Genomic DNA, 15217 nt, shown 5'->3' on the forward strand with positions numbered 1-15217 from the left:
CGATCATCAATCTCCATTTCAGTGTGAGAGCAGCGGCAGGCAGGAATCTATCGTCTTTAGCTATATCAAGCGCTGTTGATAAGAAAAAGCGAGATTAATTGTCTATCTCGAGCTGTGGCTTTCGTGAAGATTCAGGAAGAACGACAAACGTGACGTCAGCTAAAATGTCGACGATGGTTGTGTTTTTGCATTTCTTTTTTATATCGAATTAAAAGATGGAAAAGATGGAGGAGGACAGGGAAGGCGTGGGAGGCGCCTCGTCATCTTCGCTTCTCTACAACCCGTTTGCAGGCGTGGTGTCGGCCACCAAATCTCTGTTGGGCGTGCGTGACAGCGAAGACGAGAAAAAGCGAAATGATGGCGAAAAAGTGGCTCTTGTGGCGTCGATCCCCGAAATCGAGCATCACCATCACGATCAACAACAAATCGACGACAAGCGGCAACGAGGGCGTATGGGGCACGTCAAGGAAAGCAGCTTCGACGAGCAGCCCGAGCTCATCACAGTCGATCTCGACGCGCTGCCCGCCGCGGTGGTCTTCGGGCCGCGTGGGCACGTGCACACCGTGGGCAGCAACATCAGCAGCGGCCGGGCCGAGCTGCGGCGGCTCAAGGAGGAGCTCGCCGTGCTGTCCGCGGCGGATGGCGACGGCTGTTCGCGCCACCGCTCTCGCGACGATCCCGACGATGACGATGACGATGACGACGAACAAGAAGAGGAAGAAGATTTGAATGCTGATCGCCAACGTACGTTGTGTGTGTGTGTGCGTGTTGTGCGTGTTGTGCGTGCGTGCGCGTGTGGTGGAAAGGTCGTTCCTCGGGTTCACGGTGGCGTCGTGTGAGTGCAGTTGCGGTGACCACGCAGTCGTGGGCCATCTTCGAGACGGCCAAGGCGTGGTTGCCCACCATCAACGTGCAGGCGGCGTTGTCGTCAGTCGGCTCGAGCATCAAATATTCCATCATCTCACCGCAGACGTACCTCCACCTCACCTCATCATCACCATCATCTTCTTCTTCTCTATCCAATTGCTCGTCGACGCTCGCTCACACTGCCCTCACTCAAAAGCGAAGAGACGTTCGGTAAGATCGCAGCCATTGTGTCGCAGTTCTTTGCCGACGTGGAGGTGAGCTACTCCGAACTCATCATGGGCCTCATGCTGCTCAGCAGTACGTGCCGCCCCGCTCCGCGGCCCTGCTCCCCTCTCCCCCAACGTGCCACGTCGCTCACCCAACATCGTGCACGTTCTGCAGTCTGTCAGCGCAAGCTGCGGGAGACGATCCGCACCGATATCCCGGTCACGCGCGTACGGAGGCCGCCGCCCCCTCCTTCTCTTGGGCTCACACGCACAACGGTCAATTCATTGTGATTGATTGACAATCGGTTCAATTTCAATTCGCCATACAGGCGGCGCTGGAGGATGGCTACTACTACATGCGCTTCGCCGCCGCGGTCTACGGCTGGCAACTCATTTACGGATACAATTTTGAGGTACGACACGACACGACACGACCAACGACACGACCAACGACACGTTCCGAGTGCGGCGTCAGCTTGGCGTGAGTTGTCTGACCGATGATCGACGATAGGGTAAGACCAATGGCCTGTTCAAGGGCCTCATATCGGGCGACTCGGTGAATCCCCAGATCGTGGCGGCCAAGACGGGCATCGACGAGGCGGACCTCATCACGACGCAGTGGGACTCGAAGGACTTCAACCCCGGCCACTACATGGCCTACGACCACTCGCGCAAGACCGTCGTCATCGCCATCCGCGGCACGTTCCACCTCCGAGACGCGCTCACCGATCTGGTGGCCAGCTACGAGCCCTTCGAAGACGGCGTTGCGCACTGGTGCGTGCTTCGCATTCCTTTCCTTTGCGTGTCGTGCGTGTCACTGTGGCGCGTGTTGTGTTCACCGATTCACTTTTTCACTTTTCTTCTTCGATTTCCAGTGGCATCCTGCACACGGCGCAGAAGAAGCTGGAGTTGTTGGAGCCCTTCTTGATCGAGGCCCTTCGCGCTCACCCCGACTACGGCCTCGTCATCGTGGGCCATTCACTCGGCGCCGGCGCCGCCTCGCTCCTCACCATCCTCCTCCACAACAGTGCGCACCGCTTGACTGTTAACCATTTTTTATTATTTGTTTGTTTATTTATTTATATTTGTATATTCTTTTATTGTCCATATTGTAATTATTATATATTGGGCTGCGCAGAGTATCCGGACCTTCACATCAGGTGTCATGCGTACGCCACACCGTGCGTAGTCTCGCTCGACCTCGCGAAGAAGTACCGCCACCTGATCACCTCCTATGTGATGGGTACGCGCCTCCCTCTTTCCGATTCCGGGGCCGGTGCCCGTGTGCGCTTCTTTCCCAATTTACCTTTGTTGTGGTCGCCGTGTCGGTGGCAGGCGACGATTTGGTGCCGCGCCTGTCGTACGGTTCGATGGAGGAGCTCAAGGGCAACATCCTCATCGTACTCGCCCAAGAAAAGGGCACCGTGTCGCGCATGTTCAAGCTCTTTGCCGCCGGCAATGCCCTGGGTGCGCGCTCCGCCGCGTGATCGCCGCTCCCTCCCCTCAATCAAAGAGACTGGCTCTGGCTCATGCGCGCGTGTATGTGCGTCGCTTCAGGCAATGCGGCAACGAAGAAGCTGGAGAAGCTGCTCAAGTGCAACGCCACACTCGACATCGAAGAGCTTCAGCAGAAGCGAAAGATGCTCGTGCTCCCCGAGAAGCTCTGGCCGCCCGGTACCTTCACCGCTCACGCACCATCGCACGCATCGCCGCACACGCTTACGTTTTGACGAATCGTCGTCACGCCATGGCACACCAATCTTCAATCACACAGGGGTGGTCTACCACATGTACATGCTGCCCAAGAAGACCTGGAGCAACGAGGCCCGAGAGCGGCAGCGTAAGCAGGAGCAGGACGACGAACAGAAGAGCCATCGAACGCCCGAGGAGGCCATCATGGGTACAAGCACCACCACCACCCTGTGGACGTCGTCTCGCGGTGACTTGAGTGAACACTTGGCTGATGAGCGCATTCGTCGCCCCTGTCGCCACATGTGGCGTGTGCGACGTATGCAGAGATGATCATGCAAAACGAGCAGCAGCACAAGCGACGCCAGCACAGCATGGACGGCGACTTCCCGCAGGCCGCCGGGGCCAGGGACGATGACGGCGATGATGAGCACCGTCGGCTCGTCCACGAGTTTGATGCCGAGCGAGCCCAGCGCGAGGCCAAACCGAAGCAAGCCGAGCAGCAGCAGCAGCAGCAGCACGAAAAGGTGGAGGGGGAGAGCGGTGAGCAGGTGGGCAAGTGGAGCGACGAGGAGGGCAAGGGCAAGGAGAAGAAGGACGAGCTGCCGCCGCGCAAGACGGCCAGGCGGGCGGGGCAGAAGCGCTACGCCATCGAGGAGTCGGCGCCGTCGCTCTTCTCGGAGATCATCGTCTCGGGCAAGATGTTCAGCGACCACTTCCCCGACGTCTACGAGAACGTGCTCAAGGCGCTCGTCGACGAGCTCGAGGAGGAGGACGAGGAGGAGGCGCGCGGCGGAGCCCAGAGGTCGCCGTCGTCGATCGGCGTCGAGCGCGACGACAACGTTGGGGGCAGCTCCGAGGAGGTGCAGCTCAAGAAGGCCGACCTCATGCGCGAGTACGCGGAGGGCAAGTCCATCCTGCGAAAGGAGGCCGCCACCACCAACGTCGAACACGACGACCAACCCGAAGAGGGCGTGATGATGAACGAAGAAGACCAGGAGAAAGCGCCGCAGGAGCAGCGAGAGAAGAAGGATGAAGAAGATGAAGATGAAGATGGTGATAATGGTAGTGGCGATGGTGTACCAAGGCCTCTCCGCGACTGAGGCATGGAATGTATGGAATGTACATAAATGTGAAGAGGACAGATATGGTAAGGGCAGGCAAGTGCATTCCTCGCCCACTTGCAGGTGCTTGGTGTGTCGATGCTTTGTGCTCCGAGCTCTGTAGGTGGCGAGTAGAAGCGACAGCGTAGAAGAGGAAGAGGAGGCCACGATCGTGCATGAGAGAGGTTGTGCAGAAGCTCTGACGAGAAGACAAGAGAGGATGAAGGGGAACAAGGCTGGCTCGACGTTGGTGGAGAAGAAGAAGGGATCTTCAACCTCGTCTTATGCTTCCATATCTTCGAGCCCGCAGGCCAAGAAGAGGCACGCACCTTCTCCCAACCGCAACAGCCCTGCTGCCAAGGAGAAGTTCACCGTCGGTTCACCTCCGCCCAAGGTTCGTCTCGCTACTTGACCACACTTCCGTTCAGAACATGGACGCTTAACTGTGGGCTAGTCTTTGCAGAAGAGGAAACTCGACAAGTTGCACGTGGTGCAGAGGCTGGGCAGCAAGAGCCTGAAGAGGTACCAACGCTACTACAAGGTTCGTTACCTCCTCCGACTTGACAGCCTCTTTCGGTAGAAGAGGGCCATAACAGCTCGTTACCTCTTCTGCTGCAGCTGAAGCCGAAGCACGACATCACGGTGTTGCCAGAGATCGCGAGCCACTTCGATGGACTCCACGTGGACGAGAAGGAGGTCATCACCCGCTTTCTCCAGACCCTCAAGCAACTCAACCGCGAGAAGAGAAGGGTAAGCAGGCAGTCTCTCGAAGTGAAGGTCGAACAGCGCAAGTGCTCGTCAAAGCACGAAGGTAGGTGCTGAATGAATACACGTTGGGTCCCACTCGCCCACCTCAGTGGTAGTCGCGAGGTACAAAGGGAGGCGAAGACGTGGGCGACGAGGCGATGGCTGGCGGCGGTGAGTAGGAGGGCGGCACGTGCGCGTACTGGGCCACCCCACTCGAACTCGTTCGCAGCATCTGTCTTCCGCTCAGCACTTGAAGATGAACGCACCACGAAAGAGACGACACGGCAGTTGTCAGCGCCAATCTTGCATCAACTCGAAGAGGATCGCGTACCTTGATCGGCTCCTCTCGGCTCCTCGTATCGCTGGTACGATGCTTGCGGCATAGCGGTGGGCGAGGCTGGTGTGCGAGAGAGGGTGAGCAAGATCACGGGGTAAGAGGTGCGACGAGAGAACGGGTACAGGTGATCTCTGGTCGCTGGTAGTTGTGCATGGCGGGGTAGTGGTTTCGTCGCGTGTTGGGTTGTGGTGGCTGAGCCCAGTTGAACAGTTGTTCCTGGCGTTCACCAAACAGAACATCAACATGACGCTCGGTCGCACACGGCACGATACGATGACACGCACCGCACGCGCACGCGCACGCACACCACAAGGTGGGCGCCAGTACCTCGATTATTCGACTCTTCACGCTCTGCACGGCTTCGTCGAGGGCCACCTTCACCTTGTCCACGATCTCGCGCTGCATGGGCAGCGGTGGCGACGACGACGAAGGCAAGAGGCCCAGCTCAATACCGTGGCCGTGTCGCGACGGTACGCCCGACGACGACACTCCCAGCGTGCCCAACGCGTCGCCCGAGTTGAAGAGCGACTTGCGCGTGGGCACGGCCGACGAAGAGCCCGATGGCGTCGACGACGAAGATGAAGACGACGATGTGGAGACAGACGAGTGGATGTGCTGACCAGAGTACACCAGCGTGGCGCGCTTGTAGGGACTGAGGCACACCTTGGGCGCCTCTCTGGGCGTCGGACTCATCGTAATATCGCCAGCCAGGCCGCCGACCCCGACGCCGCCGCCGCTGCCCAGGAGCTCGTCGCGCTGGTAGGGATAGGGCGACGGCGCCGTGTTGCGGTTGGGCGTGGCCGCCGACAGCCCCATGGGCGGGAGCGACGTGAAGTCGTCGTCGTCCTGCGGCGGCGACAGCAGCGCATGTCGGTTGCGGTGGAACTTGAGCACAATGTCCTTTAGCTGGCCGCGCTCGGCCTCGCTGCGGGCCAGATCGTCGTCATCGTCGCCGTCGCCTTCGCCTTCGTTGACATCACCGCCGCTCCGGCCGGTGTTGAAGTCTGGTGAGTGCTGCAGTTGCGGATGCATGTCCACTCTGCTGTGGCGATGATGCTCAACGTTGTTGGTGGCGGCGCTGCTGCGCTCGGCGGGCGGCGACTGGGAGTGATCGTCGAGCAGCTGCTTCTTGATGTGCGGCTGAGGCGAGAGGATCGAGCTCGAAGAGACGGCGACGTTGTCCCGTTGGCCAGTGTGTTGTGGATGTGGGGGTGCTGGCTGGGGAGCAGGGATGTGGAGGAACGCGTCGAGGCCGTCATCGCTCAGTCGCGGCTGTAGCTGGCGAGACATGCCATCCTCGGCGAAGCTGTGGTCGACGGGCTTGAACAGGCCCTCGTCAGCTGCCTCGACCAGCAGCGAACGGATGAATGAGCTCCTGCACGTGGACCCGTGGTGTCAGTACGACACGTGACCGTCGCGGTGCGACACGACACGACACGCGCAACAAGCGCACCAGGCGCAACACAGACACAGCATGGCAGATGACCTTACCTTTGCTGGAACTCTTGGAGCAGCTCGTAGGACGACTTGGGGAGGTGGCTCAACTCGGGCACCCTACACACGTACACAGCACATGAGCGCCAGCCAACAGCAAAGCGCGTGGAGGGGTGTGCGGTACTCGAAAGGAAAGAAGCCCTCTACGTGGAGGGTCTCCCCGGTAGTTTCATCGTTGGATAGGTGGAAGCCGTTCACGCGTGCATCCGGCTGTATTGAATTGATTTGCGCTACGCTTCCATCTTGTTGGAGATGGACCGTGATCCAGGCGCGTTGCAGCACCTGGGGCGCCAGCTCCTCGCCCTGGTAAACAAACTGGACGTTGGGCAGAAGGACCTTTCCCGTCGTCACGTCGTGCAGCACCACATTGCTCAAGATGGGTCCCATGCGAAGCGCTTCCGTCTCTTCCATTTGCAAGTGCAGCGTGGAATAATCTCTTTTTTTCATATTGGCGAACTATTTCTTCATTTTTCCTTTTTGTTTAGCTTGGTAGCGATAAAAGCGCGGGAAGGCTTTGCAGACACATTTCGGATCGAACGAAGGATTGGCTGATTTAGCTGTCAATTGGGTTCGAATTGCTGGAGGCCTTGGTCGATTGCATAGATAAGAACGAAAAAGAAAGAAAATGAGCTTCAATTGGGGCTCCCTATCAACGCCGACCACGGCGTCTACGCCGACCCTGTCATTTAACACGGGTGCTGCCACAAGTTCCGCTCCTGTCGGCGCTCTCTTCCAGACACCGGCAGCTGGCACAGGCACATCTACAGGCACCGAGCAGCCGAAAACAGTTGACATGGTCCACACAGTTCGAAGATCTTCCTCCCGTTATGCAGCAGGATCTGACCAAGATTCAGTACCTCCCTCCATCTGCAAGCTTTTGCCCTTTCGCCAGCACAGGCCCTGATCTATTATTCATTCTCTTGCAACGAAAGGACAAGGATCTTGGAGGAGAAGATGAGAAGTGATGAGATCGCTCAGCACTCCTTCGATGCCCTCCCCAAAGTCAAAAGCGAGGTCGAAGTAGCGACCGAGGTGCCTCCGCCTTCCTTCTCGCTCTTCGTATGGTGCCCCTCTGTCCAAGCGGCCCACTAAGCGTCGTGCTCGGTTGTGTGACTACATTCAGCGGCTGAATGCACTGTACAACACGCTTCAAGGTGACATGGAGACGGTGGCTGAGATCAGAAGCAACATCACCAAGGAGCTTAAGAACGCAGAGGTGGCCGTACGCTACACCGAGCGACTCGCGGCCAATGTGCCTCTCATCTCGCAGCAGAACCTCGTCCTGCCCCCACAGTACAGTACCCGCTTTTCTTTGTCGATTGAGCTTGAGAGTGTTGGTGTTTCCCTAACCGTAACCGCTCGTTGTACGACCTCGCGTGCGCAGGTACTTCCGTGAACTCCTCGGCACGTTCGAGAAGAGGATGGAGCAGTATCGACATGTCCTTCATGAGATTCTGCAACTCAGGGAGAACGAGCCCAAGACCTACACACCCCAGAGTACGTACTCCACACGCCTCACGCCTCACGCCTCTTGAACCGGCCGTGTCTTGCCTCCTCACACACGCGCTACTTGGTTGGCACTGTGATCTCTCCAGTGCTGCAGGACATCTTGCGCCATCAGTACGAAGCGTTCATGGCGGCTGCGGCGCGAGTGGCCGATCTGCACGAGGCCACCGAGGCGTCCAAGGAGCAATACGTCGCCCTGCGCAATCAGGCCACCGGCGGCAACGAGACCGTGGAGGACCTCTTCGAAAAGGAGGAGAAGAGACGACAGCGACAAAAGGCCAAACGTACGCCATACCTCCCCCTCACCAAGCCCGGACCTTCGTTCTCGTGAGGGCTAACCACCCAACCCCACTTCAAGTGATGCCACTGGCGACCCCCGCTGCCTCTGCGCCGGCCCCCGCCGGAGCGTCCACCCCGGCCGGCGCCGCGACGCCGTCTGCTGGCGGTGGTCTATGGCCTTCCACGGGAGCGACGCCCACGAGCGGCACGGGCGCCGCGGCGTCGACGCCCTTCAGCTTCAACATGGGCTCGGCCTTCACGCCAGCAACCACGCCATCGACGCCGGCCGCGGCCACGACCACCTCCTTCCCGAGCTTCGGCGCGGCGGCCACCACCCCAACCGCCTCGACGCCCGCCTCCCTCACCTCCTCCCTCTTCGGGTCGTCGCAGACCAGCAGCGCCGGCGGGCTGGGCTTCTCAACGGCCGGCACTGCCCTCAGCTTCCCCACCACGCCCACCGCGACGCGGCCCTCGTCTTCCGGCGGCGGCCGACCCACCACCGGCCGCAAGGGCAAAGGCAAGTAGGCGCTAAGTAACCACGTCATTCGCTTGGCGCGAACGCCAGACTACAATGAAGGAGAAGACTCTTCCGCCACGATCGATCAGTCACATCTTCTTGCGTTTCGTTTCGAGAGAAGCTGGAGCGGAGCCTTTGCTCCGTTTATTCAGCTTGCGCGTTGGTTGATCAAGTCTAAGAAGCGAAGAAGGAGAAGAAGTACTGTACAGGAGGACAACCCCCCAGCCGGGCAAGAGAGGAGCTCCCTCTGGCCCAAGCCGGAGGCGCTGAAGCCCGGGGCGTTGTGCGATGTTTATACGTTGGTAGGTGTACACGTGAGGATAGAGCAGGCGTCCTCTTGTTCGGTAAGGTGGTGATGATGATGATGATGATGATGTCGACGAGGCGATGATGATGATGACGAGCCAGCGGCAGCAGCCGAGGCTTAGAAGAGGCTGCAGCCCTTCTTCTTGCCGCCGGAGAGGCCGGAGCCGGTCTTGCCGCCGGGGCCGGGGCCGCCGGTGGACTGCTTCCTGAAGCGCCTGATCTCGCGCACGAGCTGGTCGAAGGCCTCGTCGATGTTCTGGTGGTTCTTGGCGCTGGCCTCGAAGAAGGGGATGTTGAAGTTCGCGGCCTGGTCCTCGCCCTCCTTCTTGGACACCTCCCTCTCGGTCTCAAGATCACTGTTCGGAGTCAAAAAAACATATTAAAAACTGTTTATAAAAAGAACGAAAACGAAAGCGGCACAGGAAGTAGAGAAGGGGAGGGAAGAAAGAAGGGTGGTGGTGGAGTGACATGGTACCTCTTGTTGCCCATGAGGACCATGGGTACGGCGGCCTTGTCCTTGATTCTGAGGATCTTGTCTCGTAGCCGAGAGATTTCCATGAAGCTCTTCTTGTTCGTTATGGCGTAGATCATGAGGAAACCTTCTCCCGTTCGGAACCACTGGTCCTGCATCGACTCGTACTCCTCCTGACCAGCAGTGTCCAGAATGTCCTGTGAAGAAGAAGTGGAGGTTCAACACTTGCTCTTCTTCACTTCGGAGTTAAAATATGGAGTAGTGGATGCTTACCAGCATGGAGACCTCGCCATCTACAGCAACCTGCTTGCGGTGCGAGTCCTCGATAGTAGGATCTGGAGAGCGAAGAGAAGGAGAAGATGGGGAAGGTGAGAAGAAAGAAGAAGAAGCCCAGCTTACCAAAAGCCAGGTGGCGGTGCATTCCCTCCGCAGCACAATTATTATAACGACGGAAATTGCGTCGACAATAATGTAGATCACAAGAAGAACGAAAGAGTACGACCGTGCAGCACGGAGGGGGGGAGCGGGCAACGTGGAATAGAGAGCAATGAAGAGGAGAGAAGAAAATGAAGAACGAAGCGACGAAGATAAAAGAACGAAACGAAAGGCCAAGTGATAAGTTTGAAGTGAAGAGGAGAGAAGAAGCTTACCGTAGTCGGAGATCCAGATGTTGGACACGTAAGTGATGGTCGAAGCGGACTTGCCCACGCCACCGACGCCCACCAACACAACCTTAAGTTCGCCCATGTTCGTTGTGGATGTTTCTATCTATCTAAAACCTCTCTTTAGATGTTACGACCTGGGTCGCGAATTGAAGATGGAGAGAAGAAGATGGAGCGCTGTGATGCGTTTGCAGTCTCTGTCGGCGGCGAAGAAAAAAGAGTCACACTGCCCCAAGCCGGCATAAATGGCTGGCGATGCTCGGTTCCGCGGCGATGGTGGTCCTTCTCGAAATTTCCATAAGCGAAGCGAGATAGGCCGGCGCTATATTTAGACGACCAATGGGCATGATCGATAGGTGAAAATACGGAGTTAAAAGAGCGAATGGTGTGGGTCAACGCCCCGATTGGGTGGTCTTCGCCCATCTGATTGGGTGCAGCAACCCTTATCACCGCGAATGAAGGCAACGAGGCATTTGCACAGGGCGACACCGCACGCTTTTTGCCGCACAGCACGACACGCACCAAAGTAACACACGGTGTCACGCAGCACACGCCGCAACAGCGTGTGTTGTGCGCGTGTTGTCCCCAGCGGCTTTCTGTGCTGTCCACGCTCGGGCGAATCGCCAGCCGAGCACACCCACAAACTCCACAAACGTCACCCACCGACACCCAGTTGCCGCGCCACCACAGGAAAGGAGCTCTTTCGGTGGTGCTGTTGTCACGCCATCACACTGTTGTTACTTTGGTGCCGCGGTCATGGCCGACGTTGTCTCGTCCGCTCGAGCGTCGCCGAAGCGCTTTCAGGGTCAGGGATAGTGGTCCTTGTAGCCAAGGCTGGTGCTGGGGCCGCCCACGCTGTTCCAGCTGATGCCACTGCTGCCGCCCGCGGAGGCCGACAGACCGAAGCCGCTCGCGCTGCTGCTCTGGGCCATCCTTGTCATGTCACTGCAGGGTCGTGCCATGTGTGATCACAGTTAAGAACAACGAGCGCGAAGGGGCTCCATATCAGAACACACACCACGCGCACGTGTCGTGTCGTGTGGCGTGGCGTGTGTGCCATGTGCGGTGTGTGTCGTGCGTCACGTGTGTGGCGTGGTAAGCGTACATCTGTACGTGCGGCAGGGGCGGGTGTGTTCCCTTGCGGTTGGTGGGCTGGTCAAAGTATCGCGTGCACACCTGGTCCAAGAAGGCGCGCAGACGCCGCAGCGCGTACGTGTTCTCGCCGAAGCTGGCCGCGTCCATGCAGTTCTGTTGCGGCGACGTCAGCGCGCCAGCTCTGCGCGGAGACTGGGAGGTCCCAACGCACCACTTCGATGCTGTGTCGCTCCACGACCTCGGGCTGATTGGAAATGGCCTTGGTCTTGTAGCTTCGCTGTTCTCGCGCAGCCAGGTCGGCCATCGTACCTGCGTAGGGGCGCGAGAGTGTGAGACTCACAAAGTACCACCCAACTCACATGACCGCACACGCACGACACTCACAAAGGCAGATCATGGGGGATTAGTACCGACGATTAGCACCGGCAACGGTCCGTTGTATGTGTCCAGTTCGAGCGTGTGTCGATCTTTGTGTGTTGCAAATCCGCCCTCTCCATCGTCAACCTGCGGACGGCACCGGCACGACACAGGCACAGTTGATTGTTGTGTGCGTGTGTGCGTGTGCGTGTGTCATGCGGGTGCGAGGGAGACCTCAACCTTCCACTTGAAGCTGTCAGACCCAATGACCTGCTTGATCCAGAGCCCTATGTTCTTGTATGACTTGCGGTTCGTTAGGTCGTGGACCAAAATGAGTCCTGCGCGCGGGTCCAAAGTGGTCGACCAAACGGTCAAACGGGGCCTGGTACGTGCGCGGGAGGCAGGAGCCCAGGGCCGGCCGTCGTACCGTTGATGCTCAAATGGTTGAAGACCACACCGCGGCTCTCCGCGTACTTCTTCGAACCACCGAGGTCCCAGAACTCTATGTAGTACGGCCGTCCCTTGAACTCATGGATCTGCCCCCAGCCACCGCACGCGCACACGCAGGGAGCACACACATGCGCCGTGAGTGTTGCGGAGGAAAGAGTGAGCCCGCAGAAGGGTGGCACCTTGACTTCGGTGGAGCAGCCGATGGTGTAGGAGGAGTTGGGCAGCACTTCGCCCTTGCACACCAGATGGGAAAGCACAGTTTTGCCAATCTGCGCATTATAAAGATGAGTCGATGGCAAAATACAATTCAATCCTTCATGTGGCACGTACTCCACTGTCGCCAACAACCAGAACACGAATCTGGTCTGACAGAGAAGGCCCGCTCGAGTTGCTCACGCCCCTACCACGATGCATCGAGCGCGTGTTTGTTCGTTGCTTTTCTTTTGTTTGTTTTCATTTTTCATTTTCATTTTCCCCTTTTCGTATTTATTCTATTTTATTTTTAAAATGGAAGAAGATGTGCCCAAGCGAGGAAAGCCTGTCAGTCGGTTTCGAGGTCGATGTGCTTGGCGGAGGGGAAGCGCCGCCTGAGCTCGGTCTCGATCCGATCCACCTCATCCCCCAGGTGCTGCACCATCCCATTGCCGTAGGTGACCAGCAGCTCCTGCACAAAGGGAGCGTGGTGAGTGTGCGGCTTCACGGGTGGCGTTCCGTCACGCACGCACGCACGCACACACACACACGCACTTCTGTACCTCGAGTTGTGCGGGGGTTTGGACTGTCTCGTGGAGCTCGCCGATATTGGGGTAGTTCTTGTCGATGTACCGCCTCGCGATCTGTCGGCCATCGAACTCGATCTCGGCCTGCGCACGCAGTCATATCGGTAACGTAACTCTTCTCGTTGCGTTGCGTTGCTGCGCGACCACCTCAAGGTGGTGGGTCCGCAAGCGTACCTTGAATCGCATGTTGCCGGGGCTGAAGATCTCTCCCTTGGCGTCGTGCACTGCCAAGATGGTCGGGTCGGCCTCGAGGAACTGACGCAGGGCCACGATGGTGTATGGTGAGAGACGAGAATCTTGGGGGGGGGATGACGTGTGAACCAACCTTGATCATCGAGATGCGTTTCTTCTTGGGCACCGAGGTGCCCAGGAGCAGGCGGCGGTTCTTCTCGATGAGGAAGAGCGCAGCGGTGCCCATCAAGCCGCCGATCATGATCGATCCGCAAGCATCGAACAAAGCGCTCCCCGTGTAATGCGTGAACCTAGATGTCCGCGCGACACATGACCCACATACTCACAAGCGTCAGCCGAAGTGTCTTAATGTATGACACACACGCGCATGGCATGATCACGCATTGTTACCCAAGCGCAAGGCCGGCTACACAGACTCCAGTGACCTGGGCCACACAGATGTCAGTGAACGTGGCTCCTGCTCCTGAGTTCTCTCAGGCACAAACGAGATGGGGGAGTACGGCGATCGAGTCCTCGACGAGCACGGCCACCGACATTGGGTCAGGCCCGTCCAAGATGTACTCCTTGATGCTCATTCCCGTCTCCTTGGCGCCATCTCGCACAGCCCTGTCCATGTGGGGGGGGGGGTTCACACGCGTGGGGTGAACACACCGACAGCGCAGATAGAAGGGGTCCGCGTGGTGCGTGTATCAAGGCGGTACCTGAAGGCCATGAAGAGGGTACCGCCCTCCAGCACAAACGATATGCCGAGCACTCCGAAGGCGATGGGCAAGTCGGCGAGCTCCGGCGGCACGATGAGCGAGGAGATGCCGTGGTACACCGTCACTCTGGACACGACCAGCATCGCGCGCCATGATGAGCCCACCGGCCAATGGTGTGGCCGTGGTGAAGGCCAGAGCCAGAGAGAGAGAAGCGTGTACCCGCTCCCCAAGAAGAAGACACCCACGGCCGAGATGAGCGACCACACGAATCGTTCCCGCCCGTAGCCATATGGGTGCCTGTATTGTGTTGTGTCCGGGCGACGCGTGAGCATCAAGACAGAGACACTCACCTCGCGGTGAGTTGTGGGTGCGGGCGTACCGTCTGTCGGGTTTCTGTTGGCTTCGCTATGGGGCCGGCGGTGGAGAGATCAATGTTAGGCGGGCAGTGGGGTGAGCGTGCTGGTAGGGAGAAGGGAGACACGCACTCGAATGCCGATTGCCAGCAGGACCTGGTTGAGGGAATCGCCCAGGGAGTGGACGCTTTCGGAGAGCATGGACGCGGAGCCTGTGGCCAAGAACGCCCCGAACTTGACCGTCGTGACCTGCGGACAACATTGTCAAGCAGCACACGACGCACAGCGCGCAAGCACGAGAGAGAGAGAGAGAGAAGAGCAATGAGTCAGCCCCGCGGCACTCCTAACGCTACCGGCTGGTAGAGAGCAGTCGTGAGGCCACTGGTGAGAGTACCAGTGCGTTGGTGACGATGGCGGTGTAGACGGTGCTCACGCTCTTGTCCGATGTGCCGGTGATGCGCTCCATGAGGCCCTTGCGCTTGGGCTGGCTCCTTTCCCTCTCCTCCCGCTCCTCCCGCTCCTCCGCGCTCTCCTTTCGTCGACCCTGCCAGAAGCCTTGGGGCAGGCACACCACAGTTCAAGCCGCCCAGGTCACCACCCGCTCAGAGGTTCATGAACCACAGCAAGGTACCTCGCTGGCGCACGTCGGCACAGCCCATCACGGCGGGCAGGAGGCCGGTGGTGGCCGGTCGCAGCAGCAGGCGCATGGGTCGACTCGGGCACCCCGAGTAGGTGGTGGAGTACCGCGGGAGGAGCGAGGCTGGGCCGGTGCACATGCGGGCAGTGGCGGGCTCTCGAGCACGAAGCGTGGATAGTGAGGTGTTGCAGCACCAGGCCGGGTGCCGCACGGCAGACCGCATTTGCAGACCCCACCCCCTCTTCATCTCTTCTCTTTCTTCTTCCCTGAGTCGACAAAATTCGAAAAGACTTTTTGGCGGGCTTCGGTTCGCGTAGAACATAAAAACAACAACACCGCATCGCTTGGAAGAGCAGCAGAAGGTGAGGCCGCTGCCCATGGTTGTTCTTGTTCGCCTATTGTCTCGTGCGTCCCGACTAATCGTTGGACGTGATGGATGTACGTGGCGTCAGAAAAGCTCTCTCCGAA

General features: G+C 58.7%; 7 protein-coding genes across 7 annotated transcripts; 3 read left to right on the forward strand and 4 right to left on the reverse strand.

Moving 5' to 3' along the window:
* Positions 1-224: 224 nt before the first annotated feature.
* On the forward strand, positions 225-3865 carry ACA1_366510 (lipase; the record flags this gene model as incomplete). Its single annotated transcript, XM_004336004.1, has 12 exons — positions 225-744; positions 846-972; positions 1064-1164; positions 1249-1301; positions 1403-1486; positions 1585-1847; positions 1949-2100; positions 2263-2316; positions 2409-2540; positions 2631-2747; positions 2848-2973; positions 3090-3865. The coding sequence occupies 12 exons, from the start codon at positions 225-227 to the stop codon at positions 3863-3865; spliced, it is 2505 nt and encodes an 834-aa protein (XP_004336052.1).
* Positions 3866-4085: 220 nt separating this feature from the next.
* ACA1_366520 (uncharacterized protein) lies at positions 4086-4687 on the forward strand (the record flags this gene model as incomplete). The annotated part of the gene is made up of 3 exons (XM_004336005.1): positions 4086-4259; positions 4329-4406; positions 4484-4687. 3 exons carry the CDS (start codon positions 4086-4088, stop codon positions 4685-4687), a joined length of 456 nt encoding a protein of 151 aa, XP_004336053.1.
* A 31-nt stretch (positions 4688-4718) lies between these two features.
* On the reverse strand, positions 4719-6854 carry ACA1_366530 (uncharacterized protein; the record flags this gene model as incomplete). The annotated part of the gene is made up of 6 exons (XM_004336006.1): positions 4719-4861; positions 4944-5009; positions 5072-5165; positions 5277-6324; positions 6441-6503; positions 6568-6854. The coding sequence occupies 6 exons, from the start codon at positions 6852-6854 to the stop codon at positions 4719-4721; spliced, it is 1701 nt and encodes a 566-aa protein (XP_004336054.1).
* Positions 6855-7397: 543 nt separating this feature from the next.
* On the forward strand, positions 7398-8753 carry ACA1_366540 (uncharacterized protein; the record flags this gene model as incomplete). Its single annotated transcript, XM_004336007.1, has 5 exons — positions 7398-7475; positions 7567-7736; positions 7828-7940; positions 8039-8233; positions 8308-8753. 5 exons carry the CDS (start codon positions 7398-7400, stop codon positions 8751-8753), a joined length of 1002 nt encoding a protein of 333 aa, XP_004336055.1.
* A 416-nt stretch (positions 8754-9169) lies between these two features.
* On the reverse strand, positions 9170-10270 carry ACA1_366550 (Ras subfamily protein; the record flags this gene model as incomplete). The annotated part of the gene is made up of 4 exons (XM_004336008.1): positions 9170-9407; positions 9527-9720; positions 9797-9858; positions 10174-10270. 4 exons carry the CDS (start codon positions 10268-10270, stop codon positions 9170-9172), a joined length of 591 nt encoding a protein of 196 aa, XP_004336056.1.
* Positions 10271-10991: 721 nt separating this feature from the next.
* On the reverse strand, positions 10992-12501 carry ACA1_366560 (Ras subfamily protein; the record flags this gene model as incomplete). The annotated part of the gene is made up of 8 exons (XM_004336009.1): positions 10992-11130; positions 11291-11433; positions 11492-11589; positions 11691-11784; positions 11872-11975; positions 12065-12173; positions 12267-12356; positions 12418-12501. The coding sequence occupies 8 exons, from the start codon at positions 12499-12501 to the stop codon at positions 10992-10994; spliced, it is 861 nt and encodes a 286-aa protein (XP_004336057.1).
* Positions 12502-12628: 127 nt separating this feature from the next.
* Positions 12629-14996, reverse strand: ACA1_366570 (cation efflux family superfamily protein; the record flags this gene model as incomplete). Its single annotated transcript, XM_004336010.1, has 12 exons — positions 12629-12751; positions 12843-12950; positions 13041-13162; positions 13188-13348; positions 13449-13528; positions 13559-13664; positions 13760-13885; positions 13979-14056; positions 14139-14164; positions 14245-14361; positions 14507-14667; positions 14744-14996. 12 exons carry the CDS (start codon positions 14994-14996, stop codon positions 12629-12631), a joined length of 1461 nt encoding a protein of 486 aa, XP_004336058.1.
* Positions 14997-15217: the final 221 nt, after the last annotated feature.

The sequence above is a fragment of the Acanthamoeba castellanii genome (genome assembly GCF_000313135.1).
Source record: "Acanthamoeba castellanii str. Neff unplaced genomic scaffold scf7180000084641, whole genome shotgun sequence".
NCBI lineage: Eukaryota > Discosea > Longamoebia > Acanthamoebidae > Acanthamoeba > Acanthamoeba castellanii.